An 18,471-nucleotide genomic window follows, 5' to 3' on the forward strand; every position below is an offset into this window, starting at 1 on the left:
ATGCGGCCTTAATGACCACGAAATTGGGCCTGCACGGTCTGCCTCCAAACCTGGCCTGCCCGCCCCAGACACAAGACAGCCTGACCTCCAGGCCTGGCCCTGGCCTGCCTGCTCCTCGGGGACTCCCCAGGCCCTCCTGGGCCTCTCTCAGCCCTTGGGCAGCCCTTCTCCTAACACCCTGAAAGTCAGTGGCAAAGGGCCCAAGAGCCCCACTTGGCAGGAGGGGAACTGCAGTCTCGGAGGCTGTGGTGAAAGGACGCGCCCAACGTCGCCCACGTAGCATAGGGGTAGTAGCGTCCAAATGGGACAGGTCTCAGGGATCTCTGGGTTTGCTGGGCCCTGAGGTGGGCTCTGAGCAGGGCTGAGCAGACTCACCTCGGGACTTCATTCCAATGAAGCGGTTCTCCACGATGTCAATACGGCCCACACCGTGCTTGCCCCTGTGGGAAGAACCGGTCCATTAGGTTCAGGGACTACCGCAAGGCTCAGAGTCACCCACCCAGCTGGGCTGCCCTAGGGTGGGTGCAGCTTAGGCCACAGGTGAGGCAGCATTTCAGGATCTAAGACTCAGAGGACATCTGAGCCTGGTCACCTAGTCCAAGTGCCCACTGGACAGGTGGGGAAACTGAGGCCCAGAGAGAGAAGGGATTGCCCAGGTGTGAGTTCAAATTGTTCCTTCTGTTACCTGTGTCCTGGGGCCCTGCCTAGCACCAGAGCTAACTACCGCTCCCTTTCCTTCTATCCTGGCCTCCCATCCAGCCAAGGGCCTGGGAGCCCCAGCCTAATGATCCCTTGGAGGCAGAAGGCCTCCTTGGGTTGTTATCTTCCAAGGCTAAGGACCACGGAGCCTCTCCTGCCAAACGGGGCTCCCCTAGTCCGGGAAACTCTGTGGCTATGGGGAAGGGACACGGCCTGTCCTCTGCACCCCTGAGCCTCAGCCACAACCATTAGCTGCAACGGTCCAGGTCCGTGCTCGCCCGAGACAGCGGCGCCCAGGAGGCCGGACAGGGCTGCAGTCACTCACGCGACTTCGTTCAGGTACATGAAGAGCTCCAAGGAGGTCTGGTGAGTGGTGCCATCCTTGACGTTGGTCACCTTCACGGGGACCCCTAGGGTGGGAAGAGAAGGCAGTGGGCCCCTGGGCCCGGCTCAGCAGAGGAGCCTGCACCCGCCACCCCACCCTCTCCCTCCTCCCGCAACGCCTTAAATGGATGTGACAGATATGGACTCCAAATGACTCCTTCAAAAGCCCTGTGCAGGTTGAGGCCTGCTGCAGGGAGAGAAGGGGCGAGAAAGCCCCCCAGAATGAAAGGGAAAATGTAATAAAAACACTCTCCCCCACCCTCCCATTCTCTTTGCCCCTTTTGCATTTAGGGGCTGTGAAATTGGAACCAGGCCCTGAACTAATTGAATTTCACGCTCCACCATTGTCTTACGCCGGGAGCACCTTCTGTCCCACCAGTCACCCGGGGGCCGCCTGGCCGAGGTGTGGCTGGGCTCAAGCACACACACACTCGCTCACACACACACACACACAGCCCCCTGCCACGTCTGTCAGGCGGACCCCGCGCCCCGACCCTGTACCCCAGACCCACACGCAGCCATCTGATTGATGGGGGTGACACGGTGCCCGCTCCAGGAGGCGAGGTGTCGGCAGCGTCCCTGAATCCAAGGAGCTGGGTCTGGGGTGGCAGGAGGGCAGGAGGGAAGGGGTTGGGGGGGCAGTGGGTGGGTTCGGGGTTGACTTTGAATAGCAAGGGGCACTTTCTCGAGCGGTGTGAAATGAGCAATAAATGTATTGGGGCTAACAAGAGAGCTGAAACAGTGACAAAGAAAAGCTGTTCAAAGTTGGCGGCTAATCCCCCACCCATCTGCCCGGCTCATTACCATGGAGCGAGCCATCGGGTGCCAATCAGGCCTCAATAGCGGCTTTCGAGGCTTTATTAGCCAGGCGCCGCTTGGAGGGGCTTCGCTCAAGGCGCTGTCAGCCTCGCCATTCTTAACCTCCATTTCCAGGGGTTTTATAACTTGGTTGTAAATTGCTATTAAATGTAAGTCTGCCCAATAATGAACCTTAAGCCCCTCTCGCCACCCCCCGCCTCTCCCCTCTCCCTTTCTCTCCCTCCCGGTCCTATTATCGGCCTTCGCTGGGGCCTTAGATGGGGCCTGCCCGGGAGAAGAGGTGACATTGTTGGTGCTGCTGCCGGAGAAAGCCTCTTAGCCTTTAAAATAGTTAATAATTAGATTAAAACTTCAAATAAATTAACTAGAGAGTGAATGGGCACTGGCCAGGGGAGGGTTCCTCCCGTCTTTTTTTCTTCTTCCAGACAGTCCCCAAATCATGACAATAGGTCACGTTTCTTCTCCAGCTCAGCCCGCGGAGCTGCCCGGGTCCTTGGGCAGGGCTGCCGGAGCCTGGTGCCCGAGACCCTCTGCAGCCTGCCGCCTGCCTCCCACCCTCACGGGTCTCCGGGCTCCTGGGGGCCCCGTGCAGGGAGCCAGGAGATGCTGGTGGGGCCACTCCCACCATCTCCTCAGAGATGGTCCTCAAGGGAGGCTGTGTGCCTGCAAACAGGCCTGGGGGCCCGGCTGCCTTTGGGGGCCTCTTTGACCCCCAGTGGGTTGGGACAGATGGAGGGGAGCAAGGAAGACACTCGCTGACTTGGCCAGGCTCTAGGGAAAGGCCCAGAAGAGGCAGATTATTAAAGCATTCAGCCTCCGACACCCCATTCCACACACCATGCTGGGCACCTGTGAGCATCATGCCTGTGGGCCTGTTTTTAGATGAGTGCACCCAAAGCCCAGCACGGTGAAGCTGGCTGTCAAGGTCACACCAGCAAGAGGGAGAGTGGGGTCTGCAGCTCTGCTTCCCCACCGGCCTGAGCCTTCCCCACCCAGTCCTCCTCTCTGTGGTACCCAGGGTAAGGGCCGAGCATCAGAGCTGGGCCAGGCCTCTCCATGAGCCTGTCTCCCTCTCATCCCAGCTCCAGTGTGGGCAGCCACTTTGTGGACAAATGGACCAGCCCCCGCCTGGTCCTGGGATGCCCTTGTGCCCAGCACCACCTCCTCCAGGAAGCCGCCCTGATCTCTCCAGCCTCCTGAAAAGGTACCCCTTCAGGCCTTCTGAGCCCTCCCTCTGAGCCCAGGCAGGTTCGCCTTGCTTCTCTGTCCTTCCTCCAGGCCAAGAGACGCCCTCTCCCAAGCTCAGGCACTCGGGCTTCTTGTTGACAGCAGTGAGGAGGAGGGAGTGAACAGGACAGGCTCCACTGCCGAGGGGAGCAAGAGTGGCCACAACTTTGAACGTGGGGTCAGAAGGGTGAGGCCCAGAGCGGCTCAGTGAGGACTGGCGAAGGCTTTCCACGTGGGGTCCCAGGGGTCCCTGAGGCCAGCTCACCAACACTGACTGTTTACTGAGGACCTTCTGGGATCAGGGCCTGGGGCTGGACGCTCCCTTGCAGGCCTCATTCTACCCCAGGAAAACAGCAGGCACTCTCTTTCATCCTCAGGTGAGGAAACTGAGGCCCAGGAAAGGTGAGAGGCTGTTCAGGGACTAGAGTGCTCTCATTCCAGACCTGGTGCCCATGAACCCAAGTGATGGGTGGCCGAGGGCGTGTTCCTCCCAAGCCTAGAGGCATCCATGGGTTGTACTGTCCAGGGAGGTGGGCTGTGCGGCACCCTTGAAACCCCTGTCTGAACTCCAGCTTCCAGGGATGCAGGGTGGGGGTAAAGAGGGCCTAGGTTCCCAGGCAGGGACGGAAAAGGAGCCAGGGCCCCAAGAGTCAATCCCTTTCGACCCTTTTGAGTCCCAACAGGTGGGACGTTCAAAAAACATACCTTTTTTGAACTCGATCTCGAGAATGTCAGGGGTGTTGGGGGCTTTGGCCGGGTCCTGGGTCTTCGTGTAGAGACCTGGAGGCGCTTGGTTCTGACAAAAGACAGAAAGAGGTGGGAGGATGACATGCCAGTCCCCGGACACCCTACAGTCCACCTCCCGCAGGGATCTGCACCCCTCTCCTCCATCCACTTCCCCACCAGCTGGTGGGGTCCAGCAGATCCCCCCGGTCCCCAGCCTTCAGCCTAGCATCAGTCCCGCTTGCCAGGGGCCTGGGAAACAAAGGGCTTGAGAAATCAGACAATTTTTCCCCTCAACTTGATCTCATCTTTTTCTTCGACGCCCCCACAGCTGGAGGTAGAATAGCAGGAGAGGAACAAGTCAGGCAGGAAAAAGTGTGACTTTGGAGGAGCGAGGCGGCGTTCCGAGGGCTTTCCAGGAGCGGTACGCACACTCTCGCCGGCTCGGGAATTGGGGTTTATTCTGCACTGACCGCAAAGCTAATGACTGCGTGTGACCCCAGCAGGTGCTCTGGCAAGCCGAGCCGTCCCCTGGGTCCCCAAGGTTAATACTCACAGGGAGAAAAGAGAAGAGCAAAGCAAAAACCCATTTGAAAACACATCAACCTTTATGTATATTTTTTTCTTGGGCGTGTTGGAAAATGGGCCTCTCGTCTGATGCAGTGGTGGAGGGGCTGCGTGTTGCCTGGAACTCTTGAAATTCCCTCCCATCTTCGGAGGCCCTAGCTCCCCCAGGCTGCGGCTTGGACACTTGCCACTGTGGGGACTTGGGCCTCTTGGGCCTGACTGCTCAAGTCCGTCCTTTGGGCATCCTGTGCCTGGGGTTCTTGTTCACCTGCTGACATCTAGGAACTGCTGTCTCATTTTTGCTTTAAAAACTTTGCAGACGGCTGGGCGCAGTGGCTCACGCCTGTAATCCTAGTGCTTTGGGAGGCCGAGGTGGGTGGATTGCCTGAGCTGAGGAGTTCAACACCAGCCTGGGCAACACAATGAAACCCCATCTCTACTAAAATACAAAAGAAATTATCCGGGTGTGGTGGCATGTGCTGGTAGTCCCAGCTACTCGGGAGGCTGAGGCAGAATTGCTTGAACCCAGGAGGCGGAGGTTGCAGTGAGCTGAGATTGCACCACTGCACCCAGCCTGGGCGACAGAGTGAGACTCCGTCCCCTCCTCCGCAAAAAAAACAAAACAAAACAAAACAAAACACCTTGCACACATTCACGTATCACTTCCCATCTGCAGTCTGAGTTCTCAGCAGCTCCATTTGGTAAGAAGGTCAAGCGCTCTTACCCCATCTACAGATGAAGAAATGGAGGCTGAGCGGGAGGGACTGGAGCTGCAACTGTGAGATCCGTGCTGGCAGAGACCACATGGGAGTTATATTCCCTGGCACTCAGGACAGGAGCCCTGTGAGGTCCTCACCAAATACATGTTGGATTTTACAGTGATGGGCAATACCCCCATGCCAGGATCAAGATCTCAGGCTGTGAGGCCTTGGGGAGGCTTTACTTCCTCCAGCCTCAGTTTCCTCATCTGTAAAATGGGAGAAAATGATACCTGCCCTTGGCCATCTTACAATTTAAGCGTATATATATATATACGCTTAAATATATATATATATGCTTAAATTGTAATATATATTAAAAATATATTTTATTAAAAATAAAATATATTTTTATCTTATTTATATATATTTATATTTTATATTTATGTAATATATATTAAAAATATGTATTTATATTATATATTTTATTATATATTATAAAAACATATTTATATTAAATATATAATATATATACTTAAATTGTAATGTATATTAAAAATAAAAAACATTTTATTTTTAATATATAAGCATACATACTGTAATATATATTTAAAATATATATATATAAATATAGACAGATATGTAACTGGAAATGAAAACACACAAGAAAATGTCAGGGAAGGCCTGGTACAAACTGGAGTGTGCTCTGCAGCTGGAATTCACTCATGGGGGTACCTGCTCGGCCCAGCCTCCTTCTGCATGGGATGGGGCTACATAAGTACCCTGGAAGCTCACCCGTGGTCATTCGCCTGTGACTCTATGTTAGAGTGGCCAAGTACCCTGGTTTCTCCTGGTTTTAGCACTGAGAGTCCTTTGTCCCCAGAAACCTCTTAGTCTTGGGCAAACCAGGACAATTGATCCTTCTAAGTTCAGACAACGACCGTGGTGGATCCTCCACCCCCACCTCCAAGGGACGACGTGACTCAGGACCAACTGTATCCCCGTGTCAGTGCCCATTTGTGGGGCAGGAACAAGAACCCAGAACTTTCCCTAAAGGCAGACTCCAGGCAGTAGGAGGGACCCTGAAGGACCCCCAGCCTGATGCCTCTATAGACCACAGGGAAAGCCAAGGCTGAGAGGTGGCTTCTCCAAACCATGCTTTGGAAGCTAAACATAGGGACTCTTTCCACCACCTTATGCTGGTTCCCAGCTGCTGTAGTAACCTGGGCTGAGAAGCAGGGTGAGGCCTGTGGCCAGAGCCAGCCAGCATCACAGCCATAGGCAGGCATCAGGGCTGGCCCACTGGGCCCTGCCAACTGCAGCATTCCCTGGGCACAGATGGGCCCCAAGGCTCATCCTCAGCAAAAAGGTAAAGTGAACTGGACTGGATCTTGGGGTGACCACACAACTCCACAGTCCCATCTCCAGCTGCCTGGGACTCCCCCAAGCCTCCAACCAGAGTGCCGGTACGAGGGCCCCACTCCCATCCAAGCCCAGCTCTCTCCCACCTCCACCTGCGCTGGGCCCGACTGCAACTGTTTTCAACGCATTGCTTGTCACTTCCTCTCCCGCCACACTTCCTAAGGGAGCCCCAGACTGAAGTGGAGGCTGACAGTGCATGCATTTGGAAGGAGAGGGGATGGGAAGATTGGAGGACGAGTCTCTGCAGACCGCAGCGGAAGTCAGAGGCAGCTGTCGGGCGGGCACCTGACAGCGCCGATTAAATAAAATAACTAAATAGAAATAAAATGACATTTGCTTTGCATTCCGTGGTGGCTCGAGCGCCTGCCTTCTTTTTACTCTCCTTCCTAAAAGCCCAGTTCAAATGACAAATAGTTTGTTGCTGAGTATCAATGCCATCTATTTATCCCTCCCAGCGGGAGGGCTCACTTCCAATGTCATCTGTGGGGGGGCAGGGGAGGGAAGAGAGTGAAGAAAAGGAGAGAGAGAGAGTCGGGGTGGGGGGTAGGGGGAGAGGGCGAAAGAAAGCATGAAACAGGCCCCGAGAAGGAGAAATTGGAAGCAAATGGCCCATGAACTAAACCATGATGTAGAGGCATGATCGATGCCGCAAATGGTTTATTCATCCATCAGCTATGGCGGGCCGGCGACTGAATGAACTCTTTCACTGTGGACCGTATGAAGTTAAAGCAAGTAAATTTCTATCTTTCTTCGCATTAGCTGCCTCATTGCCCTTCAATCAGCCCTCACGGAGGCAGAAAATGGCTCAGCCATCTGCCTTCAAGCCCTCCCTTCCGCAGGTCTCCTGGCTTTTTTTGGAGAGGGGGAGGGGCACGGGTTCCCCGAGCTCTGTCCCCCTGAGCTCATCCCGAGGGGGACAGGGCTGCCAGGTCCAGGGATGCAAGGGCGCGTCCTGACGTTGAGCCCCGTCCCCAGCACAAAGCCCCTGGGGAGTCTGCATGGCTGGCGCAAACTCCCTTCCAGAGCGGCTGGACTCTGGGTGCCCCAGGCGTCTCCGCAGGAATTAGGTTTCCCCTTGACTCACACCCAGCTCAGCCCAGCCCAGCCTTTCTTGAGAGGGGTCCCCGAGAAGACTTTGGACCCTTCTTCCCGTGAGGAGGGAGCATGGGACCCCCAGGTCCATGACTGAGGGCTTGCCCTGTGCCAGGCCAAGTGCTTTAGATGCCCCAGGAGGGAGGTGCTGTGTTTTCCCACCTTGGACAAGGGGTACTGGAGGCTCAGAGGTTGGGCAACTTGCCCAAGGTTGCACAGCAATAAGAAGAAAAGTTGGGATTTAGACTCGGGTTTCCTGTCTCTGGGACCCAAGTGTGGGTGAGGTAGCAGGATCCTTAATCCAGATTCTCTTTAGCACAGACTTCTCCACCCGATACCCTCATGAGACAGGAGGCCTGGGAGGGTGCAGGACCTGCCCACAGTAGCTCAGTAACCTACTCCAGGCCCGGGGGCCCTCCTGCACGGTCCGAGGGGCGATTTCCTTCTGGCCTTGCTCTCTCTCTCAATCCTGAGGTCCTCCATTCTGGGGGGCCTCCTCTCTGCCCCATAAGCTGCTTGCAGAGGCCATAGGCTGCTTGGAGAACGGCCAGGAGTGGTTGCCCGGCATGCTTGGGGCCCACGGGCCTGAGAGGATGCCCTGCCTGGAAGCCACTCCGCAGGCTCAGCCTCCCTGCCCCCCTTGGCGCTGACTGACTGGCTAATTAGGGTGGCTGGCCTGAGTGTTGTGGGGTCAGCAGAGCATGAACTAGAAAAACCTGTGACCAGCAGGCAGCAGCCACGCACAGGGCCCATCAGCCCCCAGCGGGCAAGGGTGGCGGCTCTCCTGAGTGACAGGTTTGGACAGGGAGGGGGCCATGGGCAGTAGGGGAACCAATAGCTGGAGGGCACCAGCCCCAGGGCCCGTTCCCTCGCCCCAAGCAGCTGGCACCCTGGGGCGCGTCACGGCTCCGGGCCTCAGTTTCCTCACCCATAAAGTGAGGCTGCTCCCAGCCGGTGTCCTAGGAACTGAGCCAGGGCAATGCCACCCCCGGCCCGCGCCCCAGACATGGTGGCTGCCATGTGATATTACAGCCAACACCGACCAGGGGGCGGCATGCGGGCATGAGAGTGACAGATGCCCAGGCCCTGGGGGATCCCGGGCGGGGCTCTGGCGCTCCCCAATTTCACCAAACCTCCCTGGGCACCCTCCCCTCCAGCTGGCCTTCTTGGTTCCCCCAGGCCCAGCTGCACCCCCTCAGAAAGCACACTTTTCCCACCCCCAAACCAGCCTCCCCGGGGTGTGGGGCTGGCTGGGCTCGAGAACTAAGACACATTCCCTCAGGGACAAAGAGATTTTTCTCTTCCCATGATAGATTTGGCCCTGCCTCCCCCACCTCCCACAGTGGGCAGGGGTGGACACAAAGAAGCCCCCTACCCCGGGGAGAGAAACCCGAAACTTCAAACAGAGCTGAGGGCCCAGCCTGGCCCGCCCGGGAGGCTTGGGACGGGATCAGGGTGGCCGGTGGTGGCGGGTGTGCAACACGGATCCAGACAAATGGGGCCTGGGGCTCTCAGCCATGCCTCCCCCAGCCCCCTACAACCAAAACTCCAGCAGCACAGCCTGGGAGCTGGTGGGCACAGGCTGGGCCCTCCCCCAAGTGTCTCATCTGCCTAATTACTTCTTTATTGTCTCACAATCACACACTCTCTGTATGCTGCCCTGAGATATTTCCTTCCCCTGTTCATCCCAGCGGCAATTAGAAGAGGAAGGGCGGGGGGAGGTCTTCAAATGCAGCGAGGAGAGGGCGGGCAGAGGGGGGCCGGTCGGGGGGTCGGGGAACACAGGCAGGGCTTGGCCCCAGCCCCATGGCTGGCCCCCGTGAAATTTCAAATTAGGCTACAAATACATCAGACAGCATCGGCATGGAGCAGCTACCACCAAAGGTGGCCGGCTGGGAGGAGACGGGGTTGGGGGGATTACCTTGGGGTTCTCCAGGATTCCAGCCTCGTAGCTGCAGAGGGGAGAGGAAAGACAGGGTCAGCTGGGGAGGGACATGGCATGCCCCCATCCCCCAACACACACCCCCCGTTGTGCCCATGAGCCTGGTCTGCCTTTTACTCTCTGCCAGAGCATCTGCTGCCAACCTGTCTGAAACATTCTGGGCCCACCACAGTCACCCGTGGAGCTGCAGGTTGTAAGAAAGAGTTGGGGCCTTTCCCTGAGTCTTCTGGGGACTGCCCTGGGGCTCTGCACATTGGTGAGGGGGCCTCCGCCTTAAACACTTCCCCAGTGCCCCATCTGGGCCTGTTCTCCATCCTTGAGGTTTTAACCTTCAATGCCAACTCCTCTAAGAAGCCCTCCTTGATACTCCTGATGAGGCTGCGTGCCCATGATCTATCTCCTTGACAATACTCAGCAGAACTGCAATGAGGGCAGTGCATGAACTGGGCGCTTTGATCTCTGTCCTGCCTGAAGCCTCTCAGCTCCCCGAGGGCAGGGACCACTGGTGTAGGGGTCACCAGCATGTCCTGGGGCAGCACATGGCCATCCTTTGGAATGAGCCCAGGAGGACCAAGGATGGGTGGAGGGCGGGCATTTACCTGATGTGCATGAGGTTCTCGTCCATACTCCATGGGCTCTTGGGGGTGACCGGGATGGGAATCCCGTGTTGCTGCAGGAAAGAGAGAGCACAGGCGGAGGTAAGGCGGCTGGAAGGAGGTGTGAGGTCTGTCCCAGGGGCCCTGCTTTTTCAGAGAGCCCCAAACTCTGGCCCCCATTCAGACAAGACCCCAGCTACCTCCTAGTGTTGGTCACGGTCACCTCCCTGGGGGGACCCTATTGCTGGACATGTCCCAGAGAAACTGCAGGACCGTGCGTCTGCGATGCTGACCTTGGAGGTTCCTTCCAGAAGACCTGAAGTCTACACTTCAAGGACACCTGAAGCACTGAGCAAGCGCGCAGGTGCCATGCCCAGGTCTCCCAGCACCAGCCAACCAGCCCCGCTATCACTCTATGAGCTGGGGCTTGCGTGAACACACTCACACTGTGGACCAGGGCACCTGGCACCAGATCCCATGCGGTGCTTCCTGTGGACCCAAGGACAGGTGGGATGCAGGGAGAGCTTTTAGCTCATGGCCCGTACCTCCCGGGGGCTCCCCTCCCTGGGTCTGGCACAACAGCCGCACACATCACTCTGCGGACCCTAGAAGGGAAACACCCAGCAGATCCCGGCTCCATGGGACTCGGCTCTGGCTCTATTTTGCTTCCTAAATGGCCTAGTCTGTTGTTAAGAAGAGGACACCCACCTCTGCCCAGGATGCCCAGGCTAGGAGGGCTGCAGGTCATGCATGGAAGGCCCACCTGACTCAGCCTTAAGAGGAGGAGGAAGATGAGGCTGGTTGCCCTGGTGACCCGCAATGCCCTTGGTCCCTTGATGATGCCCGACTGGGAATCCAGCGCGTGCACTCCAGCCTCCTCCTGCACTCGGACACCCGGCACTGCTCTGCTGGTCCCCACGGCTTACTGGGCACAGGGGGCAGTGAAGGAGCTCCACCCAGCCCCTCGGAGCCAGCGAGACTGGATGCTCTGCCTCTGACCCCCTTCAGTCCCTCAGCCCCACTGGGTCCCTGTGGGAACCATAGGCAGCCCCCACCGGGTCACCCCCCATCTCTCTCCTGATGGCGTCCACCCCACTCAGGCTCATTCCCAAGACAGTGAGATTCTAGAGGCCTCCTCCAAGGAGCGGCTGTTTCCCCGTCACCACCTTAACTTAAAATGAGGCTAAATGCTCTGGGTTTGGGGTTTTCTAGAAAGCCAGGAGACTCACTTTAAAACAGCCTACAAGGCCAGGTGCGGTGGCTCACTTGAGTTCAGGAGTTCAAGACCAGCCTGGCCAATATGGTGAAACCCTATCTCTACTAGAGATACAAAAATTAGCCTGGCATGGTGGCAGGCGCCTGTAGTCCCCGCTACTTTGGAGACTGAGGCAGGAGAATCACTTGAACTTGGGAGGCGGAGGTTGCAGTGAGCTGAGATAGTGCCAGTGCACTCCAGCTTGGGCGACAGAGTAAGACTCTATTTCAAAAAAGAAAAAAAAAAAAAAAAGAAAAAGAAAAAAATCACTGAGGGCCCCTAAGAGCCTTAGCTTGTGTAGGTCATCTCCTCAATAGTTACCCTATTATACATGAAAACTGAAATTTAACAAAACAAAACACAGCCCACGATCGACTCTAGAATTTGAGGACATTTCAGTCCACACACTCGCCCTGTGCCCTTGGCCAGGCATGGGCACCCGGACCTAGTGCAAGGCAAGGCTGGACTCACCGGCGGAGACGTCCCAGTGGCTTGCTGGGCTCCGTCCTCGCTCCTTACTCTCAGCTCAGCTGCTGGGTGCTAAGAAAAGCAGCCGGCCAGGCTCCATGGAGCCCCTGTTTTTGGGGGGTGGCGTGGAAACACCCTCGCCTCCCTTCTCAGCGGACCTCCCTCCAGGTGCAAGGAGAGGCGAAAGGGCAGGGACAAAAGGAACAGGCGCCGGTGACAACGACCCTCCAAGGACCAAAGAGATTTGTGTTTTCCAGCCTCTCTCTGTCCCGAGGTGCCCCCCTCATACTCTCATCGTAATTGAGGAGAGAAAACAAAACCATCTCCAACATGTAGACAACGTGAGACCATCCTGTTTCTAGCTCCCACCTTGTGGTCTGGCTTTAAAAAGAATAATAATTATAGCCAGGCTGGGCAGCATAGCAAGACCCTGTCTCTACAAAAAAAATGTACAAATTAGCCAAAGTTGGGTGCGGTGGCTCACACCTGCAATCCCAATACTTTGGGAGGCCAAGGAGGGTGGATTAGTTGAGTCCAGGAGTTTTTTTTTTTTTTTTTTTTTGAGACGGAGTCTCGCTCTGTCGCCCAGGCTGGAGTGCAGTGGCCGGATCTCAGCTCACTGCAAGCTCCGCCTCCCGGGTTCACGCCATTCTCCTGCCTCAGCCTCCCGAGTAGCTGGGACTACAGGCGCTTGCCACCTCGCCCGGCTAAGTTTTTGTATTTTTAGTAGAGACGGGGTTTCACCGTGTTAGCCAGGATGGTCTCAATCTCCTGACCTCATGATCCGCCCGTCTCGGCCTCCCAAAGTGCTGGGATTACAGGCTTGAGCCACCGCGCCCGGCCGAGTCCAGGAGTTTAAGACCAGCCTGGGCAACATGGTGAGACCCTGTCTGTAATAAATAAATAATTAAATAAATAAAAATTTAAAAAACCCAAAAATGAGCCAGATGTACTAGCGCACGTTTGTAGTTCCAGCTACTCAGGAGGCTGAGGTCGGAGGGTCAGATGAGCCCAGGAGGTCGAGGCTGCAGTGAGCTAGGATTGTGCCACTGCGCTCCAACCTGGGTGACAGAGTGAGACAGTGTCTCTAAAATTTTTTTTTTAAAAAATTATGGTGACAATGACAAGGATAGGGTGGTTCTGAGTGCTTTTCCGTTGGACGATGGGTGGGGAGAGGATGGCCAGGGAAGCAAATGCATGTTTTCTATGAGTCCTCTGGCACATTTTGGCCTTGGCTACCGAAGGGTCTTGAAAGCGGAGATTTTCAAAGCCCCATTGATTTTTGTGTCATCCAGCTCAGATCCTGCCTGGCTCGGAATTTTGGAGGAGGCCTCATTGCTGCTCAGTCATTCTGACATTTCCTGGGTGCAGAAACGCTGCCTCTGCCTCATTCTACAATGTGCTCAGATTCCCCACAGTCATTTCTGATGAAACCCGTCTCTAGGAGGAGGGTAGGTGGCCGAGGGGCCCATGCTCATCTTTCCCTGGCAAACTTTTCCTGCTCAAAAGGTTATTTGGGATGGAAGCTGAGCTCAGCACCTTCTCCCCAAAACCTGAGAAGGAAGGACAGCAGCGCTCCCGAGACTCATCTATGCTAGAAAAATCAGAAGCCGCTTTTGTCTGGGGACTTAACGGAAAGAAAGGGCAACGTAGGGGTCAGCCCTGCCCCTGTCTATCCAGGACTCGAGGCATGAGGGTAGAGCTGGGTGGGGGCTCCAATTCATTATTCTTAAAGATGAAACATGCTTCATATTCTGTATCATCAAGGAGACAAGCGGGAGAAACCTCGCCAACCCAGCTCCCTTAATAGGTCTGCTATTTGACAATTTGTTTGGCAACATATGGGCTTTGCTCTTGTAAACTCCCCTCTTAATAATAAAACAACAGATGGTGGAGAAGGTCTTCCCTCCCAGCACTCCAGGTCTTAATGGGATGCTGGCGGCGGGGGCAGGGCTGCGTCCCTGCCGCGTCCCCTACCACGCGGCACCTTGGCTGCAGTGAGAGCTCACAGCCAGCCTTGGCGACTGCTATTTAAAAACCTGAGCAATTTTCTGGTGTGTGCACTGAGTTGCTTTTCCCCGGCCTGATTGATTGAGGCTGTTTGTCAAGGGCTGCCATCGAGTCGCTAAAAAGAAAGGTGCCCTGGGGAGCGGCTAAGGTTCTTGATGCAAAACTTCTAATATGTTTTATTGCAACTTGTACTTCAAAAAGGGCTGGTGCCGTAAAAGGCTTTGTTTGTGACTGTCCCTTGGAGCGTCTACCTGTTCCTGGGAAAGAGCTAGGGGCAATTAGTATCTAGGGAATTGGGAGAACAGCTCCCGATCACATCCCCCAGCCGTCCCCCCAAGAGACACACACCAAGGGGGACACACTGCGGAGGTGGCAAGCAGAGCTCTGGTCTCCGCCTCCCGGGGAGCAGGAGAGTGAGCCCTGTGTCCTCTGACTCGGGGGACTGGGAAATGGCCTCAGAGAGGCTCCGCCCCGGCAACGGGCCTGGCAGATGACCACACCTCTGCGGGGTCGGCCCCAGGGACAGAGGCCACGTGTGTAGGCAGCCGGGGTGGAAGTTCAGTGCCCCATCACATGGGGTCAGTCCCGGCCTAGGCCACTGGCTCAGACAGCCCCCAGCAGGGACGTGCCCGGGGAGGGGGTTGTAGGGAAAGGTTGGGGGTGGTGGGGAGACTCGGCCATACCTTTGCGTATTCCATCAGGTCACTGCGGCCCTTGAACCGGTTGTAGAATTCGGGCATCCTCCAGGGAGCAATGACCTGGACATAGGACAATGGGTCAGAGCCGGGAGGGCCGAGCTGTGGGATTCCTCTGGCCTGTAGACTGCAGAGCTGACGTCTCCTGGGAGGGGCCCGTGGGGGTCTCTGGCACGTCCCCAGAGAGGATGCCGTTGTGGAGGGTGAGCAGGGAACACCATGAAGGAGGGGAAGGACACAGACTCCTGCACCGGGGCCGGCTGGACGGAGCCTGCACTCCATGGCAGAATGGTGGTATGTTGGCGGGAGAAGGGGGTCCCTGTTCCCTGAGGGCTCAGTCTCTCCAACCGAGACCTGAGAGTTTGAACTAGACGGGGTTCATGGTCCTTGCCAGCGTCTTCAGCCACAGGGCCACTGCCATGACCCAGGGAGAGTCCACAGAGCTACCGCCGCTGGCCTGGCCCCACGTGTGGTCGGGGGCCTGGAGAGGCATAGGCTGCCCCCCGTCCACTTCTCTGGGTGTGGAAGGGAAAGAAGTGGGGGAAGACTCAGCCTGGCTGAGGCACCAAGCTCGTTCCACCTGAGCCCCTCGGCCTGAGCTGGTAAAAAGAGCCCCCCACTCAGCCCTGGAGCTTACCAGGCCCCTGCCTCTGAGCAGGACTCGGGGGCGTGTGTGTGTGCTGGTAAAGACACCATTCGGTTGCTGGGCCGTGGAGCTGATGGTGATACAGGGTGATGGAAGGGGCCTGCCACCTCCTCAGCCCCTCCGAGCAGCCGTGGGAAGACTACAGCCCTATTCCCAGCTCCTGGAGCAGCTTGGCCCCTGCCCCAATCCCATCTCAGTGCCTGGGCTTGGCCTCTGCAGACAAAGACCTCGAAACTGGACACCCTGGCCCCCCAAGCTGCTGTGGGAACCGAGGGAGGGCCCCGTCCTGCGGCCTCGCCGGCAGCAAGTCAACAAGCAGCTCCTGTCCCGGCCACTCAGCTGCCTGGTGTCTGGGGTCAAAACAGATCATTAGAGCTCATTACGGCTCACCTCCAGGCCACGCAGCCCAGGCAGCTACCAGCTGGTTAAAGGCATGGGAAAGAGATTCCTCTTGGAAAGAACAAAATGGAAACTCCTGTGAGCCCCTTGGGGGCTTAGGAGGGGCAACTCGTCCGGAGATTTAGCCCAAAGTGGTCTCAAAAGAGCTCATTCTCGGCCTGTGCTGTTCACAGGTGGCCACAATCCACGGGTGGCCATTCAGAACACCTGAAATCCGGCCAGCTAGCGAGATACGCCCGCATGCAGCACATTCTGGGTCTTGAAGACTCAACACGAAAAAAAAAAGACGGTAAACATCTCATTAATAATTTTTTTTTCCATTGATGACACGAGGAATGATAACATTTTGGATATATGGGTTTTGGTAAAACAAGTTATCAAAATCATGTCCCTTGTTTCGTTTTTCTATTTTTTAATATGGCTACTAGAGCTGGGCAGAGTGGCTCACGCCTGTAATCCCAGCACTTTGGGAGGCCAAGGCGGGTGGATCACGAGGTCAGGAATTCGAGACCAGCCTGGCCAACATGGAGAAATCCCAGGTGTGGTGGCGCGTGCCTATAGTCCCAGCTACTCAGGAGCTGAGTCAGGGAGAATCGCTTGAACCTGGGAGGCAGAGGTTGCAGTGAGATTGTGCTGCTGCCCTCCAGCCTGGGTGACAGAGTGAGTCTCCAGAAAAAAAAAAAAATCTCTCTCTCTCTCATATATTTATATATATATGGCTACTAGAAAAATTGGGCAGCTTGCAGTGGCAGTATGCATCAAAATCTCACTGCTCAGCCCTGCCCCAGGCCCTGCACATGGCACTCCTGGAGCTGAGTGAAGGAATGAACGTGTCCATTCATTCATGCGAAGACACAGGCCAGGTCCAAGGTCAAGCTGGAGGGGTGGGGGTGCTAGTAGCAGGCTGGGCAATACCCACAGGTGCCCTCCTGCCTGGGTGACATGCCACAGGCCAGGGTGGTTGACGCCCTGAGATCCTGGTGATTCCCACCCTAGGAAAGGCTCAGAGATGCTGGGGACCCGGTGCAGGCGGCCTGGGGAGGAGCCAGGCATAGCTGGGGGCTCTGACTGGGGCTCGGAGGGCTCTGAGCATCCCAGACGCCAGCAACCACATCTCAGAGCCACCCCTGCCCACACCTGGGGATGCCAGAGCCACCCCTGCCCGCACCTGGAGTGCCAGAGCCATCCCTGCCTGCACCAGGGGATGCCAGAGCCATCCCTGCCCTCACCTGGAGTGCCAGAGCCATCTGCCCGCACCTGGGGAATGCCAGGGACGTGGCTGAAGAGTGGCAGGGACTCTCTATCCCATGCCCCGGCACCTGGATAGCACCTCCGGGAAGAATGAATGGCAGGGGAAGAAAGTATGTCCCCTGGAGCTGGCCCCAGCGACGGGAGCCTCCCCAGCAGGCTGTCCACCTGATGGGCACCCCTGCCACGGAGAAGATCCTGTGCCTGTCCTGTGCAATCTCCCAGAACCCTGCGCCCTCCTCCCCACCAGGGGCTGCAGCTGCCAGTGCTCCCGCTCAGGGGAGGAGCCACATCCTACCTTTATCTGGGGGGCCAGCGAGTAGCAGGTGAGCTCAAACCGGACCTGATCATTCCCCTGCAATGCAGAACAGAGGGCTGTCAGGAACCACAGGATGGGGGTTCTGGGGTCTGGGGGAGGAAGTGAGGACAAGGACAGTCCATGGCAGAGACAGAGCTGGGCAGAGCACGTACACATGTGGAGTCATGCAGCGTAGGTCATGTATGTGTGGGCACGTGGCAGGAGGGAGATGTGCACATCTGGGGACATGGCAGAGTACAGGAGAGGGCACACATGTCACATGGGTAGCTGCAGGGCACGTCTGACCCCTTGGGGCTGGAGGCCCAGCCACTGTCAAGACCTGGGGAGCCAGGCCCTGTTCCTGCAGCCCCAGAGCTCACACTATATATAGTCTCTTCCTCAAGGCTCCCATGTTGCTGACCTTGCCCAAATCAAGCTCACTTCAGGGCTGGGGCATCAGGGTGCTCGGACTCCCCCATACCCATACATTTGGGAACCCTGTCACCTCTCTGAGCCTCAGTTTCCCCATCTCTTCAATGGCTGGTTTCAGGGAGGAGGTGGAATGAGGTGACCACTGAAGGCCTTTTGCTCCACAGCTCTTCTCTGCACAGAGAGGGAAACTGAGGCCCAGAAAGGGAAAGGAACCAGCCAGGTGGACACACAGCCAGGGTAGGCCCGGGACCCAAGGTCAGGACCCCCAGGACCATGGCCACCCCCTCAGGCAGGTTGCCTCGCCTGCATCTTCTGTGGGCAAATGGAGACAGCCCAACACCCCCACTGAGCTGTGAACGCTACTCCCGACACAGCTAGGACCGCCGTCCACACTGATGCCGAGGGGGAGGAGGAGGAGGAGGAGGCCGGGGTCAGCGCAGGCAGCCACCAGCCCAGCTCTATCCCCAGAGAGAAAATGGCTGCCCACGTCTCCTGCTTCCCCATGGGCTCGGCGGCCCGGAGGAAGACTTAAGCGCTGTGGAAATGACAGAGGGACCTTTCGCCTACTGTGAAAACTGCATGGGCGCAGCCAGGCAGCGGTGGGAATTACATGCTATTTTCCAGACTCTCGTCAGGTGGCACAGAATCCAGGGTTCAGCCTCTGCAGAGCTGGGAGCTGTGCGCGCGGCACAGGCCTCGGGCTGGCCTCGCTCACCCTCCAAACGGGCCCTTTAGTGAGCACCCACTGTGTGCTGTCACTCAGAGAGGCCCAGGGCCAGGGGGATTTTTAGCCCTGTTTCATGGATGAGGAAAGTGAAGCTCAGAGAGGTGCAGCCACTTGTCCAGGGCCA

General features: G+C 56.8%; 1 protein-coding gene across 6 annotated transcripts in view; it reads right to left on the bottom strand.

Moving 5' to 3' along the window:
• The window catches only part of ASS1 (argininosuccinate synthase 1), a 57,656-nt gene that overhangs the window by 20,586 nt on the left and 18,599 nt on the right, over positions 1-18,471 (bottom strand). For 4 of the 6 annotated variants that reach the window (XM_005580630.5, XM_045373940.3, XM_074016267.1 and 1 more), the window contains 7 exons: positions 17,189-17,245; positions 14,586-14,660; positions 10,173-10,243; positions 9,553-9,583; positions 3,835-3,925; positions 1,025-1,109; positions 376-440 (listed from right to left, as the gene is read on the bottom strand). In XM_005580630.5, the coding sequence (XP_005580687.3) occupies positions 376-440; positions 1,025-1,109; positions 3,835-3,925; positions 9,553-9,583; positions 10,173-10,243; positions 14,586-14,660; positions 17,189-17,245 (475 nt within the window). Of the gene's footprint in view, positions 1-375; positions 441-1,024; positions 1,110-3,834; positions 3,926-9,552; positions 9,584-10,172; positions 10,244-11,754; positions 11,965-14,585; positions 14,661-16,042; positions 16,811-16,871; positions 17,246-18,471 lie in introns of those variants that run through there. The other 2 variants (XM_074016268.1, XR_012424257.1) reach the window with 2 other exon arrangements.

The sequence above is a fragment of the Macaca fascicularis genome, chromosome 15 (genome assembly GCF_037993035.2).
Source record: "Macaca fascicularis isolate 582-1 chromosome 15, T2T-MFA8v1.1".
NCBI classification, from domain to species: domain Eukaryota; kingdom Metazoa; phylum Chordata; class Mammalia; order Primates; family Cercopithecidae; genus Macaca; species Macaca fascicularis.